This window comes from Perognathus longimembris, chromosome 17 (genome assembly GCF_023159225.1).
Source record: "Perognathus longimembris pacificus isolate PPM17 chromosome 17, ASM2315922v1, whole genome shotgun sequence".
NCBI classification, from domain to species: Eukaryota; Metazoa; Chordata; class Mammalia; order Rodentia; family Heteromyidae; genus Perognathus; species Perognathus longimembris.
In genome coordinates, this window is record NC_063177.1 from 21,804,505 (window position 1) to 21,817,986 (window position 13,482).

At 41.3% G+C, this 13,482-nt stretch overlaps 1 protein-coding gene across 2 annotated transcripts in view; it reads right to left on the reverse strand.

The window, feature by feature from the left end:
* Positions 1–13,482, reverse strand: part of Myo1d (myosin ID) — a 338,468-nt gene that overhangs the window by 79,186 nt on the left and 245,800 nt on the right. Inside the window, exon 22 of one of the 2 annotated variants that reach the window (XM_048365804.1) lies at positions 11,716–12,818. The exons of the other annotated variant lie outside the window; for it this stretch is intronic. Coding sequence (XP_048221761.1) covers positions 12,800–12,818 — 19 coding nt within the window. The 3' untranslated portion in view covers positions 11,716–12,799. Of the gene's footprint in view, positions 1–11,715; positions 12,819–13,482 lie in introns of those variants that run through there. 2 annotated transcript variants of the gene reach the window in all.

Below are 13,482 nucleotides of genomic sequence, written 5' to 3' on the forward strand. Positions count from 1 at the left end.
TGGTATCATTTGTCTTTTTATCCTTTGTATCTTGATTTTGATATTTCCTTTCCCTTTCGTAATTCTAATACATGTATATACAATATCCAGGGTACTCAGATGAGATACAGCGATAGCAGGGGTACAAAAACCACAGTAAGGGAATATGAGAGAAAGAAAAAAAGAGTACGGTTTCACATGGCATTTTGGAAATAATCACAACAATGAAATAGAAACTGCCATAAGAGTTCTCCCATCCAAGAAAAGCCTAGCTCTAGATGGGTTCACAGCAGAATTCTACAAGCCCTTCAAAACAGAGCTCATACCAATATTTCTCAAACTCTTCAATGAAACTGAAAGTGAGAGTTCACTACAAAACACATTCTATGATGCAAGTATACTCCTTATCCCAAAACCAGACGGGGACTCATCAAGAAAAGAGAACTATAGGCCGATTTCCCTGATGAACATTGATGCAAAAATTCTCAACAAAATTCTTGCCAATCGACTTCAACAGGTCATCAAAAAAATAATACACCATGATCAAACTGGATTCATCCCAGGGATGCAAAGTTGGTTCAATATATGCAAGTCCATTAATGTAATCTACCACATCAACCGGAGGAAGGTAAAGAATCACATGGTTATATCCCTAGACACAGAAAAGGCATTTGATAAAATCCAGCACCCATTTGTGATAAAAGCCCTGGGAAAATGGATTCCAGGGAACATTTCTGAATATAATAAAGGCAGTCTATGACAAACCAACAGCAAGCATAATTCTAAAGGTTGAAAAGCTAAAGCCATTCCCTTTAAAATCCGGAGCAAGACAGGGAAGTCTACTCTCTCCTCTCCTCTTCAACATAGTACTAGAATTCCCAGCCAAAGCAATAAGGCAAGAGGAAGACATAAAGGGGATCCAAATAGGAAAAGATGAAGTTAAACTCTCTCTCTGAAATTTTCAGACGACATCATCCTGTATCTAAAGAATCCCATAGACTCTATTCCCAAGTTACTTGAGCTGATCCAAAACTCTGGCAAAGTAGCAGGATATATCCTCAAAAATAAATGGCTTTTCTACATGCCAACAACCCAAAGAGTGAGGCTCAAATCAGGAAAACAACTCCTTTTGCAATAGCTTCAAAATACTTTTTTTCTTTTTTTTTTTGCTGGTCCTGGGGCTTGAACTCAGGGCCTGGGCTCTGTTCCTGAGCCGATCTGTGCTCAAGGCTGGCACTCTACCACTTGAGTCACAGCACCACTTCCATCTCTGGCTACTTTTTTTTTTTTTTTTTTTTGCCAGTCCTGGGCCTTGGACTCAGGGCCTGAGCACTGTCCCTGGCTTCTTTTTGCTCAAGGCTAGCACTCTGCCACTTGAGCCGCAGCGCCACTTCTGGCCATTTTCTGTATATGTGGTGCAGGGGAACTGAACCCAGGGCTTCATGTATACAAGGCAAGCGCTCTTGCCACTAGGCCATATCCCCAGCCCCTCTCTGGCTACTTTTAAAACTACTTTTATTACTGTCTTAGAACAATTTAATTATGACATGCTTGTGTAGATTTCATCATTTTTTTTTTGTGTGTCTATGTTTCACTAAACTTCCTTGATCTGTGGGTTTATGAAGTTTTCACCAAATCTGGGAAATTTCTAGCCATTATTTAGTCAGAAATTTTTTCTGCCCTGCCCCAATTAGGGGCTTCAATGAGTTATATGTTAGGCCTACTGATGTTGTCTCACAGAAGATGATCTGTTCATTTCTGCCCCAACTTCTCTTTTCTCTCTGTACTACATTTTAGATACATTCCATTGCTATCACTTCAAATTCACTGATCCTTACTTCTACAAGGTCTAATATGCTTTCAATATCTGCCATTGTTTCTCATGTCAGTTTTCACTTCTAAAAGTTTGATTTTCAAAAAAATATTTTCCACCTATTTAGCTTTTTGTTAAAACATACTCACGGTAATTATTAATGTCTTTGCTTCCTGTATCTTTGCAGGACTACTAAGTTTTGGTAATTGCTAGCTGCTGAATTTTCTCTATGTGGATGTGGATTAATTTGTATTCATATATATATAATTTTCTGGGTTATAGGTACATTACTTGGAAATGATTTAGTTCTTTGGGGCCTTGATGTTAAGATTTTTAGAGAGTAGTGTTCAGTCTAGGGCCAATAATTTCTCATTGCTAAACAAGCCCCTCATTACCCATCAATCATTTCTAGTCTATCTGCTGGAATGGATACTAGCTCTCACTTTCTAGGGCTGCCAGACCTTGGTAGCTCTACTTTTTTTGGATTGTTCTCCCTGGCCCCCCCCAATGGTCATGAGTCACAAACCACCTTGAGCCACAGTGCCATTCCCAGTTTCCTCGTGATTAATTGGAGATAAGAATCTCACAGATTTTCCTGCCAGGGCTGATTTTGAACCATAATCCTCAGATCTCAGCCTCCTCAGTAGCTAAGATTACAGGTATGAGTCACAGGTAAGTGACTTGGATTGCTCTTTCTTAATCTTTGGGTAATTTTGTTTTACTTTTTCTCCCTTTCTTCCCCCCTTCCTCCTCCCCTTCTTTACTTTCTTTTTTGGTGGTACTGGAGGCAATCCCATGACTGTGCCCATGCTAGGAAAGTACTATACCACTTGAGCTATGTCCCAAGCCTTTGTCTTTGCTAAGTCTTGCTAACTTTTCACCTAGGCCAGCCACATAATTGAAATCATTTGCCTTGGGCTGGGAATATGGCCTAGTGGCAAGAGCACTTGCCTTGTGTACATGAAGCCCTGGGTTCAATTCCCCAGCACCACATATATAGAAAATGGCCAGAAGTGGCACTGTGGCTCAAGTGGCAGAGTGCTAGCCTTGAGCAAACAGATGCCAGGAACAGTGCTCAGGCCCTGAGTCCAAGCCCCAGGACTGGCAAAAAATAAAAAATAAATAAAATAATAAATAAATAACAAGAAATCATTTGCCTTTCAAGTGGTTTGGATTTCAGGTGTGTGCTATAACATGCTGGGGTCTCTCCTTTTCTTTCTTCCTTTCCCTCTCTTCTTTTTCTTTATTTGGTGAGTAGGCTCTCTTGTTACCATATCTGTGACTCCAGCCCTTTTTATTTTATTTTTCAAATATGTTTATACTCAGGCTACCCTGGACAGCAATCCTAGTATTTATATTTCACATATAGTTGGGATGACTGATATGGGCCACCATACCCAGGTGTTTTATTGGTTGAGATGGTGTCTTGTGGACTTTTTGTCTGAGCTGGCCTTGAACCACAATCCTGATCTCAGTCTCTGAGTAGCAACTATGGGTAGTTTTCTTATGCATATGTGCTTTCCTATATACACATTTGGAAGCACATTGGAAAACCCTTTCAAATCTCCAGGATTCTGTTTCTGCACAGCTATCCTTTCTGTTACTGTCTTGCAAACTCTAGCCTATCCTGGTCTCTCATGCTTACTAGGTTCCATGCTATAGTTCTTCCTTCCCATTCCATGCTCTAGATACTGTTTCAAGGCTGTAATATGGGGCAAACGTAGTGTTCCTTTCATTTGCTTACTCCTAAGGATAGCTACCGTTCACTGCCTGATACCCAAGTGTCTTAGAAACCACTAGTTCATATACTTTTATTTATTTATTTATTTATTTATTTATTTATTTATTTATTTATTTATTTATTTTCTGCCAGTCCTGGGCCTTGGACTCAGGGCCTGAGCACTGTCCCTGGCTTCTTTCTGCTCAAGGCTAGCACTCTGCCTCAGTGACACTTCTGGCCGTTTTCTATATATGTGGTGCTGGGGAATCGAACCCTGGGCTTCATGTATATGAGGCAAGCACTCTTGCCACTAGGCCATATTCCCAGCCCCATACACTTTATTTTATGGTTATACTAGGAAGGAAGGTAAGTATGAATCTTGCTCTTAAATCATGGCTTCAGATAAACCATGAAGCAAAAAATTTTGATGTGCTCAAAAGCTTACATGGGGATAGCAGAAGCCATACTGCCCATTTTCCTGTCAAATATTCATTCCTATGTAGTCTGTTAATTCAGTGCGTATGGTAGCCAGAGAAGACAAAGAACTGCCATGTATCAAGGAAGCTTCAAATGTGGAAAGTTACTAATTTTGAAAGGCATAATTTAGTTAGGCTGGGCTTGGGAAGGATTTTTTTTTTCATTGTCTTGGTTACCAAGCAATATAATAGCCCTTAACAAATTGTTCCTTGATCTTTTCTTTTCATCATCTGACAAGGAGTCCTCTGAACCATCTGGTACTGTAATTTTTCCTTTCCTATTTTTATACTTAAATTTCTTTTCTCCTTATATCCTTAGTCAGTTTCTTTTCTTTCTTTTTGTTGGTCATGGGGCTTGAACTCAAGGACTGGGTGCTGTCCCTGAGCTCATCAGCTCAAGGCTAGTGCTCTACCACTTTGAGCCACAGCACCACTTTGGGTTTTCTGGTGGTTAAATGGAGCTAAGCGTCTTAGACTTTCCTGCCCTAACTAGCTTTAAACTGAAATCCTCAGATCTCAGCCTCTTGAGTAGCTAGGATTATAGGTGTGAGCCACCAGTGCCCAGCCTCTTTTTTCTTTAATAATAGTCTAGGTCTGGCACCTCTCTAACATCAGGGCATAACTCTGCTTCATTTAATAATGATTCACTCTTACCATGGATCAAGCTGACTTCTTTCCACTATGAGAACTATGTGAATTTACTGATTAACTAGTTACTTTGTTTCTGGAAGAAAAGACTGTATAAAGTAATCTCATAGTATTTGATTTTTTCTGCTTACAAAATACATGACAACTACAGAAACTTTAACATTCCATGCATTTTTTTGTTTGTTTTGTTTTTGTTGCCAGTCCTGTGCCTTGGACTCAGGGCCTGAGCACTGTCCCTGGCTTCTTTTTGTTCAAGGCCAGGACTCTACCTCTTGAGCCACAGCACCACTTCTGGCTTTTTTCTATATATGTGGTGCTGAGGAATCAAACCCAGGGGTTCATGTATATGAGGCAAGTACTTTACCACTAGGCCATATTCCCAGCCCCATTCCATGCATTTTTAAAGATAAGTTAAAGACTCAAAATAATATTAAATGAAAAAAACATACTTTGACCATGAATTCTTTTGGTTTCTGATATTGAAGAAAAAAGGGCTAGGGAAAAATTTCTCTATGAGTAGAGCTAAAGGAGAGAATTTTTTTAAAGGCCAAAGGATGGTCTTTAAATTTAAGAACTAGAGAAGACTGTGATGTACAGAGGGAAACAATTGGGGCTGTGTCAGTGATCTAATGTTCTAGAAAATATTGTTCTCTTCATCCTCTGAAAATTCAGGAGAGAGAGGTTAATGTGAAACAATGATCTCCCACTCTCTTCTCTGATGGTAAGCTTCTTATCTGAACCCCAGTGGTGAATGTGACAGAGAGACCTACAGGTACTTGAGTCTTGATGACAGGCACTGCTCTTCTCCCCAAGTGTACAAATGACAAGCTAACCCCATTTCCTTTAGGAGAACAAATGTTTTGCATTCTCCAGCATTTCCGGGAAGGATGATATCTATATTATTATATTAGGCGTTGTCTCATCAAGTCTTTTTATGCTTTTTACTTATTTTCTTTCCATTACTTACATAAAGTTCAAATGTGCCAACATGGGGGTTTTATAATCTCTTATATATATTTTTTTCCAGTCTCATTTCTTGCTACAGTCTGGCTCACAGTGATTACCCAGTTTTCCTCATGTACCAGGATACTTCTCTCCACCAACTTTTTGCATCTTCTGCTTCCTTCTCCCGTGGAAGTCTTGCCTGATTTCCCATCTGGTAACCTCCATGTAGACTTTCTCATGGAATTAACTGCTGTTCAAAGAGAAAGGTCTGAACAATCCATCTTTATATTCTGCCTATACCCAAGGTATGACATATGGGGGATACTTTGTGAACACAGGATGAATGATGGCATGGAAATGGAACAGCAATTTCTGTAGACACAACATTTGGTTAAGTATGATGTGGTTACCCCCTAGTCCTGATTTTAATATAGGTCCAAAATAAAACACATTATGGAAACTTTTAGGGCTAGGGATGTAGCTCAATTTTTAGAGCACTCATCTAGCAAGCATGAGTTCAATCCCAGCACCACCAGAAAAAGTTAAATAAATAAGACAAAGAAAACTTAAAAATCCTATTGGAGGGGCTGGGAATATGGCCTAGTGGCAAGAGTGCTTGCCTCGTATACATGGAGCCCTGGGTTGGATTCCCCAAGCACCACATATATAGAAAATGGCCAGAAGTGGCGCTGTGGCTCAAGTGGCAGAGTGCTAGCCTTGAGCAAAAAAAAAGAAGAAGCCAGGGACAGTGCTCAGGCCCTGAGTCCAAGGCCCAGTTGTGGCAAAAAAAAAACAACAAAAAAAAAACACACACACACACAAAAAACATCCTATTAGAGAGCTATATCTCTGACATTCAATTAAGAAAAAAAAAATTCAACAAATAGCACAAACCAGTTTATTGTGAATTTATGAACAACTCACAGTGGTTCCATTTTAACCTGTATTGTAAAGTTTAGTTCTATGGCCTTTGTAAAAAATAATATGACTATTCTAAATGTACATTGTCTACCTGGGGAGATGCTGAAAAGATCCATTTTCCAGTACTTTCTGGATTTGCTCTTTCAACAAGAAAGGCATAGAGACACGTCATCAAGCAAATGAGTCGCTTTGATCTGCACAAACCTCCCCCAGAAAGCCTCCATCATAAAAGCAGGTAAAGTGGAGGATGTCTGTGTGTTCTGCCTATACCCTAAGGGAGCTCTGTTCAGGGCAGCGGCTTCTCAGTGCTGATGGACACAGAGCAGAGGCAGAGAAAAGGGCCAGTACAGGGCTCACAGTAGACAGCAGCTGCTACACCTCACCACTGTTTGATTTTGGTCCTGGGTTAGTCTCTATGAAGATCTTTCTCTCTGTCTTCTTTTGTGTACAGTTGTCTGAACATATACCCATATAGGTCAAACTTGTTATGTGGAAGGCTGCCATTTGCAGATAGGGTTTCTTATCTGGGAATGAACAGGTGTGCCTCACTGCAGACTTCTTTTTTTTGTAATTTATTTATTAATTAAACACAATTTTTTTTTTTTTTTTGGCCAGTCCTGGGCCTTGGACTCAGGGCCTGAGCACTGTCCCTGGCTTCTTCCCGCTCAAGGCTAGCACTCTGCCACTTGAGCCACAGCGCCGCTTCTGGCCGTTTTCTGTATATGTGGTGCTGGGGAATCGAACCTAGGGCCTCGTGTATCCGAGGCAGGCACTCTTTTTTTTTTTTTGGCCAGTCCTGGGCCTTGGACTCAGGGCCTGAGCACTGTCCCTGGCTTCTTCCCGCTCAAGGCTAGCACTCCGCCACTTGAGCCACAGCGCCGCTTCTGGCCGTTTTCTGTATATGTGGTGCTGGGGAATCGAACCTAGCGAGGCAGGCACTCTTGCCACTAGGCTATATCCCCAGCCCCTAACACAAATTTTTTGACAAGGTGTTGTGCAAAAAGGGTATAGTTACATAGTAGGGCAGTGTGTACATTTCTTGTGATATCTTACACCCTGTTTTTCTTTCCCTTCCCTGGGTCAGGTAGACATATATACAATACACAATGTACCAAGAACATATAAAGTAGCCCCATGGCCTACACCCAAGAAAATTCGCCTAGGGCTTTAAATGTAATGTCGATATTAGACAGTATGTTGGCAGTTCACTGCAGACTTCTAAGGGTAATTAAAAACTATTGCACAAGATGGATGCTGGTGGCTTGTGACTATAATCCTAGCTATTTAGGAGGCTGACATCTAAGAATCACAGTTCAAAATCAACCCAAACAGAAAAGTCTGTGAGACTCCTATCTCCAATTAACTAGCAAAAAAGTCAGAAGTAGAGGTGTGGCTCAAGTGATAGAGCACCAGCCTTGAGACAAAAAGCCAAATGAAAGCATGATACTCTTAAGTTCAAGCTCTAGTGCCAGCACCACCACAACACCCACTGCTTTGGATGACTGACAACCTCTCTTGCAGTGGGATGATGTGACCAATTCTGTGACTGAGCAGTTCCTCTGCCAGTTCTCATCCAATTTTCACTTTTTTGACTTTTGTTCCAATGGCTTCAGCAAATCTGCCATATCGAATCCTGATGTGCTCATGACGCCAGTGATGCACAAACTTCGGTGTGTGTAGAGACTGCTTTGGTAGTTTACAAAGGGTTTCAGGATTTCAGGAGCTAATGCTTTGGAAGCCTGGGGATGGGGCCTGGAATTTGCTTTTTGAGTACTACTCTCAAAGGATGTCAATGTATAGGCAATATGCAATTTTAAAGATCTCTGACACAGAAAGATTATCATTGTTTTTTTCTCATTGCATTATGCTATGAAAATACTTCAGTAGATTTAATGATGTCTACCTCTGTTGATTTTTATAGAGTTTTAATGTGTTCACAAAGTTTTTTTTTTGTGGATTGTGGGGCTTGAACTCTGGGCCTGGGCTCTGTCCCTGAGCTCTTCAGCTCAAGGCTAGCGCTCTACGATTTGAGCCACAGTATCACTTCTGGCTTTCTGGTGGTTAATTGGAGATAAGAGTCTCATGGACTTTCCTGCCCAGGCTGGCTCTGAACCATGATCCTCAGACTTCAGTCTCCTGAGTAGCTAGGATGGCAGGTGTGAGCCACTGGCACCTGGCATGTTCATAATTTTAAACTATTCCATAATATTTGTTTTCCCTATGTAGCATCACTTCTGCTTCTTGGGGGAAATTTTGGTCTCATACACTTTACCCCCAGGTACTCTCATGCAGCTCTGCCTTACCTTCTTCGAAACAATGCTCATCCCTTGGCCTTATAGGGAACTATCCTGGGAAGCTAAGTGACTGTGAGTGGGCAGATGTAATAGCCATGCTTTGACAATCTCATTACTCTGGCTACAGTTATTGGGTTAGTGGGAACACTTCCTTTGGGTTTTTGGACAACAGCCTCATGATTGTGGCCTTTACTTCCTGACAAGGCTGGAAAGTGCTATTAGCAGACATTCTAGTCACATGGAAGGAACGACTCTGGAAGTGAAGTTGGTAAAGAGACGTGAAGGTGAAGAAACTCTCAGCTTCTGCCTCCCTAGTCACAGCTAGCTTGTCCAAAGAGTTCCAGGAGCACTCATGCTTTCTGATGTGTATGACTATTAAATACAAATGACATATAGTGGGGATATAATTCATAAGTTCTAACCTTTTCACCCCAAAAGCCTGAAGATGGTGCTCCAGTGGATTCTGGCATTTATAGCTATAGGAACAGAAGAAGATGGATCTGGGTACCAGTGGCTCATGCCAATCTTAGCTATTGAGGAGGCTGAGATCTGAGGATCATGGTTCAAAGCCAGCCTGGGCAGGAAAGTTCATGAGAGTGCTATCTTTGATTAGCCATAAGAAGTGGAGCTTGGCTCAAGTGGTAGAGGACTACTCTTGAGAGAAAAATCTCAGAGACAGCACTCAGGCCCTGAGTTCAAGCCCCATAACTGATCAAACAGGAAAAAGAACAGAAGATGAAAGCAATACTAAGTTTTGTTCCTTTTTAAATTTTGTGGTACTGGGGATCATATTCTGATGCTTGTGAGGCACAAGCTCCAACACTTGAGCCATGCTTCTAGCCCCTTTTTCTGTTGGTTATTTTCAAAGCAGGGTTTTGCTTTCTACCCAGGCCTGCCTGAGCTGTGATCCTCTCTTTGTGCTTTCCCGTGTTCCTGGGGATAACAGGCACATGCCATTCTGTCCAGTCATTATACTTTCCTTGTAGATGGGATAACAAATATGTGCAGCCATGCCCAGACTTTGAGTGAGATGAGTCGTTCTTATTTTTATGGTAACGCTTGTCAAACTCCAATCCCATGAGAACTATTAGTTGCTAGGATTTCAGGTTTGAGCCCCTGTGTCCAGCCATGAATCTATGCCTTCTTGAAGCCAACAGTTTCTATGTGCTTTTCAGAAACAGGTTTTGTACTGGGTATGGTGGCTCATGCCTGTAATCCTACCTACTTGGGAGGCAGAAATGGGAAGGATGCAATTTGAAACCAGCTTAGGCAAAAAGTTTGGGAGACCTCATCTCAACCAATAAATAGTTGAGTGCTGTGATGTGTGTCTATCATCCCAGCTGTGTGGAAAGTGTAAATGAGAGGACCTTGATCTAGGCTGGCCCAGATATAAATGTGAAACCCTATTTGAAAAAACAACTAAAGCAGAAAGGGCTGAGGTACAGCAAAGTGGCAGGGCACTTGCTTAGCAAGTGCAAGGCCCTGAGTTCATACTACACAATACCCCGTACTACACAAATAAATAGAAATAGGCTTTTCCTTTCTTACTATTTTCATCTTTATTCCTTTTATTATCTTTCCTTATAGGCTCTATAATAAGAAGACATCTTTTCAGTCCTGAGGTTCTAACAGAAGAGAGGCATATGGAGTCTTCTGGGTGCCTTCTTCCCGTCAACCCACCTGTGTGCAGTTATAATCCCTTTCTCAGCTTTTAAGTTGGATGGCTGGCTTATGTGCACAGTTTCCAATTGTGGTTTCAAAGTCTTTTACTTATTAAGAAACTGCTGATCTGAGCAGGAATCCCTACATCCTGCTTCCTCGTTAGCCCACTGACAAGGAGAGTCTGAAATGATTTCTAGTTCTTTAGTTGTTAAAGAAAAAAGTGAATGAAGAGCTGCAACTCTCAGCATATAACATGCCCATGACTCTTCCAGCCTATAAGCCTTTTAGTTTCTGATGTTCTATCTTGAATATATCTAATCATTCTATCCTCATTTGCATTACATTGATTAAAGCTGTAATTCTGGAATCAGTATAAGAAAAGAGGTGTTCATGAAGGGAAGAACCCCTTACAAGCATTTCATCTTTCTTTCATGTGGGAAGAAGGTGAGATTCCATATTCTGGAAGGCAAGGTGCTTGTATTAGTGAAGGGCCCAAAGCACCTACTACCAATAGGCCCTTATCAGCCAGCAAGTTACCCACTGAACAGCTAACATTCAGCCAGTGTTTATAGAGAACTTTCTGTGTGCCAGGAACTGTTGAAAAAACCAGAGAATGGCTGTGAAGAGCAGAAATAGTCTGTGTTGATGTGAAGCTTATATTTCAGCTAGCATTCATGCAAATTCACAAGTAAAGGTATGTCTCAGATGGAGATGAGACCCATGGGGCTGGAGGAGTGGGGGGTGTTGACCATCTCTGTAGGATGGTCAAGGAAGAGCTGACAGGGTAACATGTGGGCACAGAGCTTAAAGACATCCCTGTCAATAAGTCCACTGAATAATATTTCTAGTCTCAACACTGTGAGAAGGTGGCATTTCTATGTTCTCATGTATATCTACTGGAAAATGGAAGAGGGTGAACTGAGGCTATTGACTTTTTTTTTTTTTTGGCCAGTCCTGGGGCTTGGACTCTGGGCCTGAGCACTGTCCCTGGCTTCTCTTTGCTCAAGGCTAGCACTCTGCCACTTGAGCCACAGCGCCACTTCTGGCCATTTTCTGTATATGTGGTGCTGGGGAATCGAACCCAGGGCCTCATGTATATGAGGCAGGCACTCTTGCCACTAGGTCATATCACCAGCCCGGCTACTGACTTTTCTGTCATAAATTATATGCCTTCTGGCTGGGAATGTGCCTCAGTGGTAGAGTGCTTGTCTAGCATGCATGAAGCTCTGGGTTTGATTCCTCAGTACCATATAAACAGAAAAGGCCAGAAGTGGCGCTGTGGTTCAAGTGGTAGAGTTCTAGCCTTGAGCAAAAAAGAAGCTCAGGGGAAGTGTCCAGGCCCTGAGTTCAAGACCCTGGACTTGCAAAAAAAAAATTAGACACCTTCAAAAATTATAATTTTAAATAGCCCAGGCTGGGTGTTGTAGTGAATGTCTAATCACAGCCCTCAGAAAGCTGAGGTGAGAGGATTGCAAGTTTAAGATCAGCCTGGGCTACAGATACAACAAGAACAACCACAAAAGCAAGCAAGCAAACAAAACCCAAAACAAACCACTGGAAAAAAGAAAAAGACCCCAAGATTTCCAATGATATGCAACAAAATTTAATCAATCAATCCTCTATGCTTGGGAATCTAAGTTATTTTCAACTCTGTTTACTTATTTATTTTTAGTTAGAATAAATGACTGTGCCCAGTAGCCAGGCATTTGAGGAAAGCAGTTTGGAAACACAAGTCAAGGATCATGGAAACATCTACTGAGTAGTGGGGAGACACAGGGAATGGCTGGGATATGGGGGGTGGTGGTGGCACGGCAGCCACATTGGTCAGGAGCTGAGACTTCTAGGAGGGGGCCTCCTTCCTCTCCTTCCTTCATCCCTTGTCAGGGAGCCTTATCTCTCCTAGTCCTTCATCTGTGCTTTACAGGCAGCAATAACTAAGTGTAGACATCCACCAATGGCCTGCTATTGATATGAGTCTGCCCATGGCTTTAAGGGAGAGATAAGGGAACTTAAGCAAGCTACACTAGAGAAGGTCAAATGTTCAAATTAAGTAAGTGTTCCTTTAATTAAGCAGATATTAATATACTACTTAAGAGAAACAAGAAGCAGATGGCACTGACTTATTGGCTTCCATTCACAGATATAGAACAGGAAAAATAATAAATCTTAATGCTTGAGATTGGGGTTATACTGAGGTTTTTAGAATCCAGACAGGCAAATGCTTGGACAGCTGCTGAGGGCAGATTGATCCTTTGAGAGTTTAATATTGCAAAGTTGCTGATAACTCCATGGTTAGAGTAGCTAATGTGAGACCATCTGTTTGCTGATGGCAAAAATTTCACTATGGCAGGTAGTCTCTGCTGAAAGTGAAATAAAATCAGAGTCAAGTTCGCCATTTTTGTAACTTCTGTGAGCAGAACAGCCTGGCTTACTACAGTCTCTACAACATCAGAAGAGAAATCTCACCTTGCACTCATGTGAGGGATAGGAGACCATACAGAGCTGTGATATTCCAAGAGATTTTATTTGAGATTATTGTATGATATAGTCTACAAAACAGACCATGTACTTATAAAGTTCTTTTCATTGTACTTCATGTGTGTGCACTTGCATGTGTGTGTGCACTGGTCCTGGGGCTTGAGCTCAGGGCCTAGGGCTGTCCCTGTGGTTTTATGTTCAAAGTTAGTGCTCTATCATTTGAGCCACAGCTCCACTTACGGCTTTTTGGTGGTTAATTGAAGAATCTCACAGACTTTCCTGCCTGCCTTTATATATTGTAAAGTAGGGGGAAAAGATGTAAAGTGGTACATGTAGCATATTGTCATTTATGCAAAAATTGCATAATACAGATGATCTATAATTTAGATAGCTCTTTCTATATATGTACAAAATAGATCACTCTCTTTCCATATATAAACATATATAACATAGAATATTTTTCTCCCTATATACCTATGTGCATATTTCTGTTAATGTGTATAAACATATACATGTGCACACATGTATGAACATCTAAACATGCAC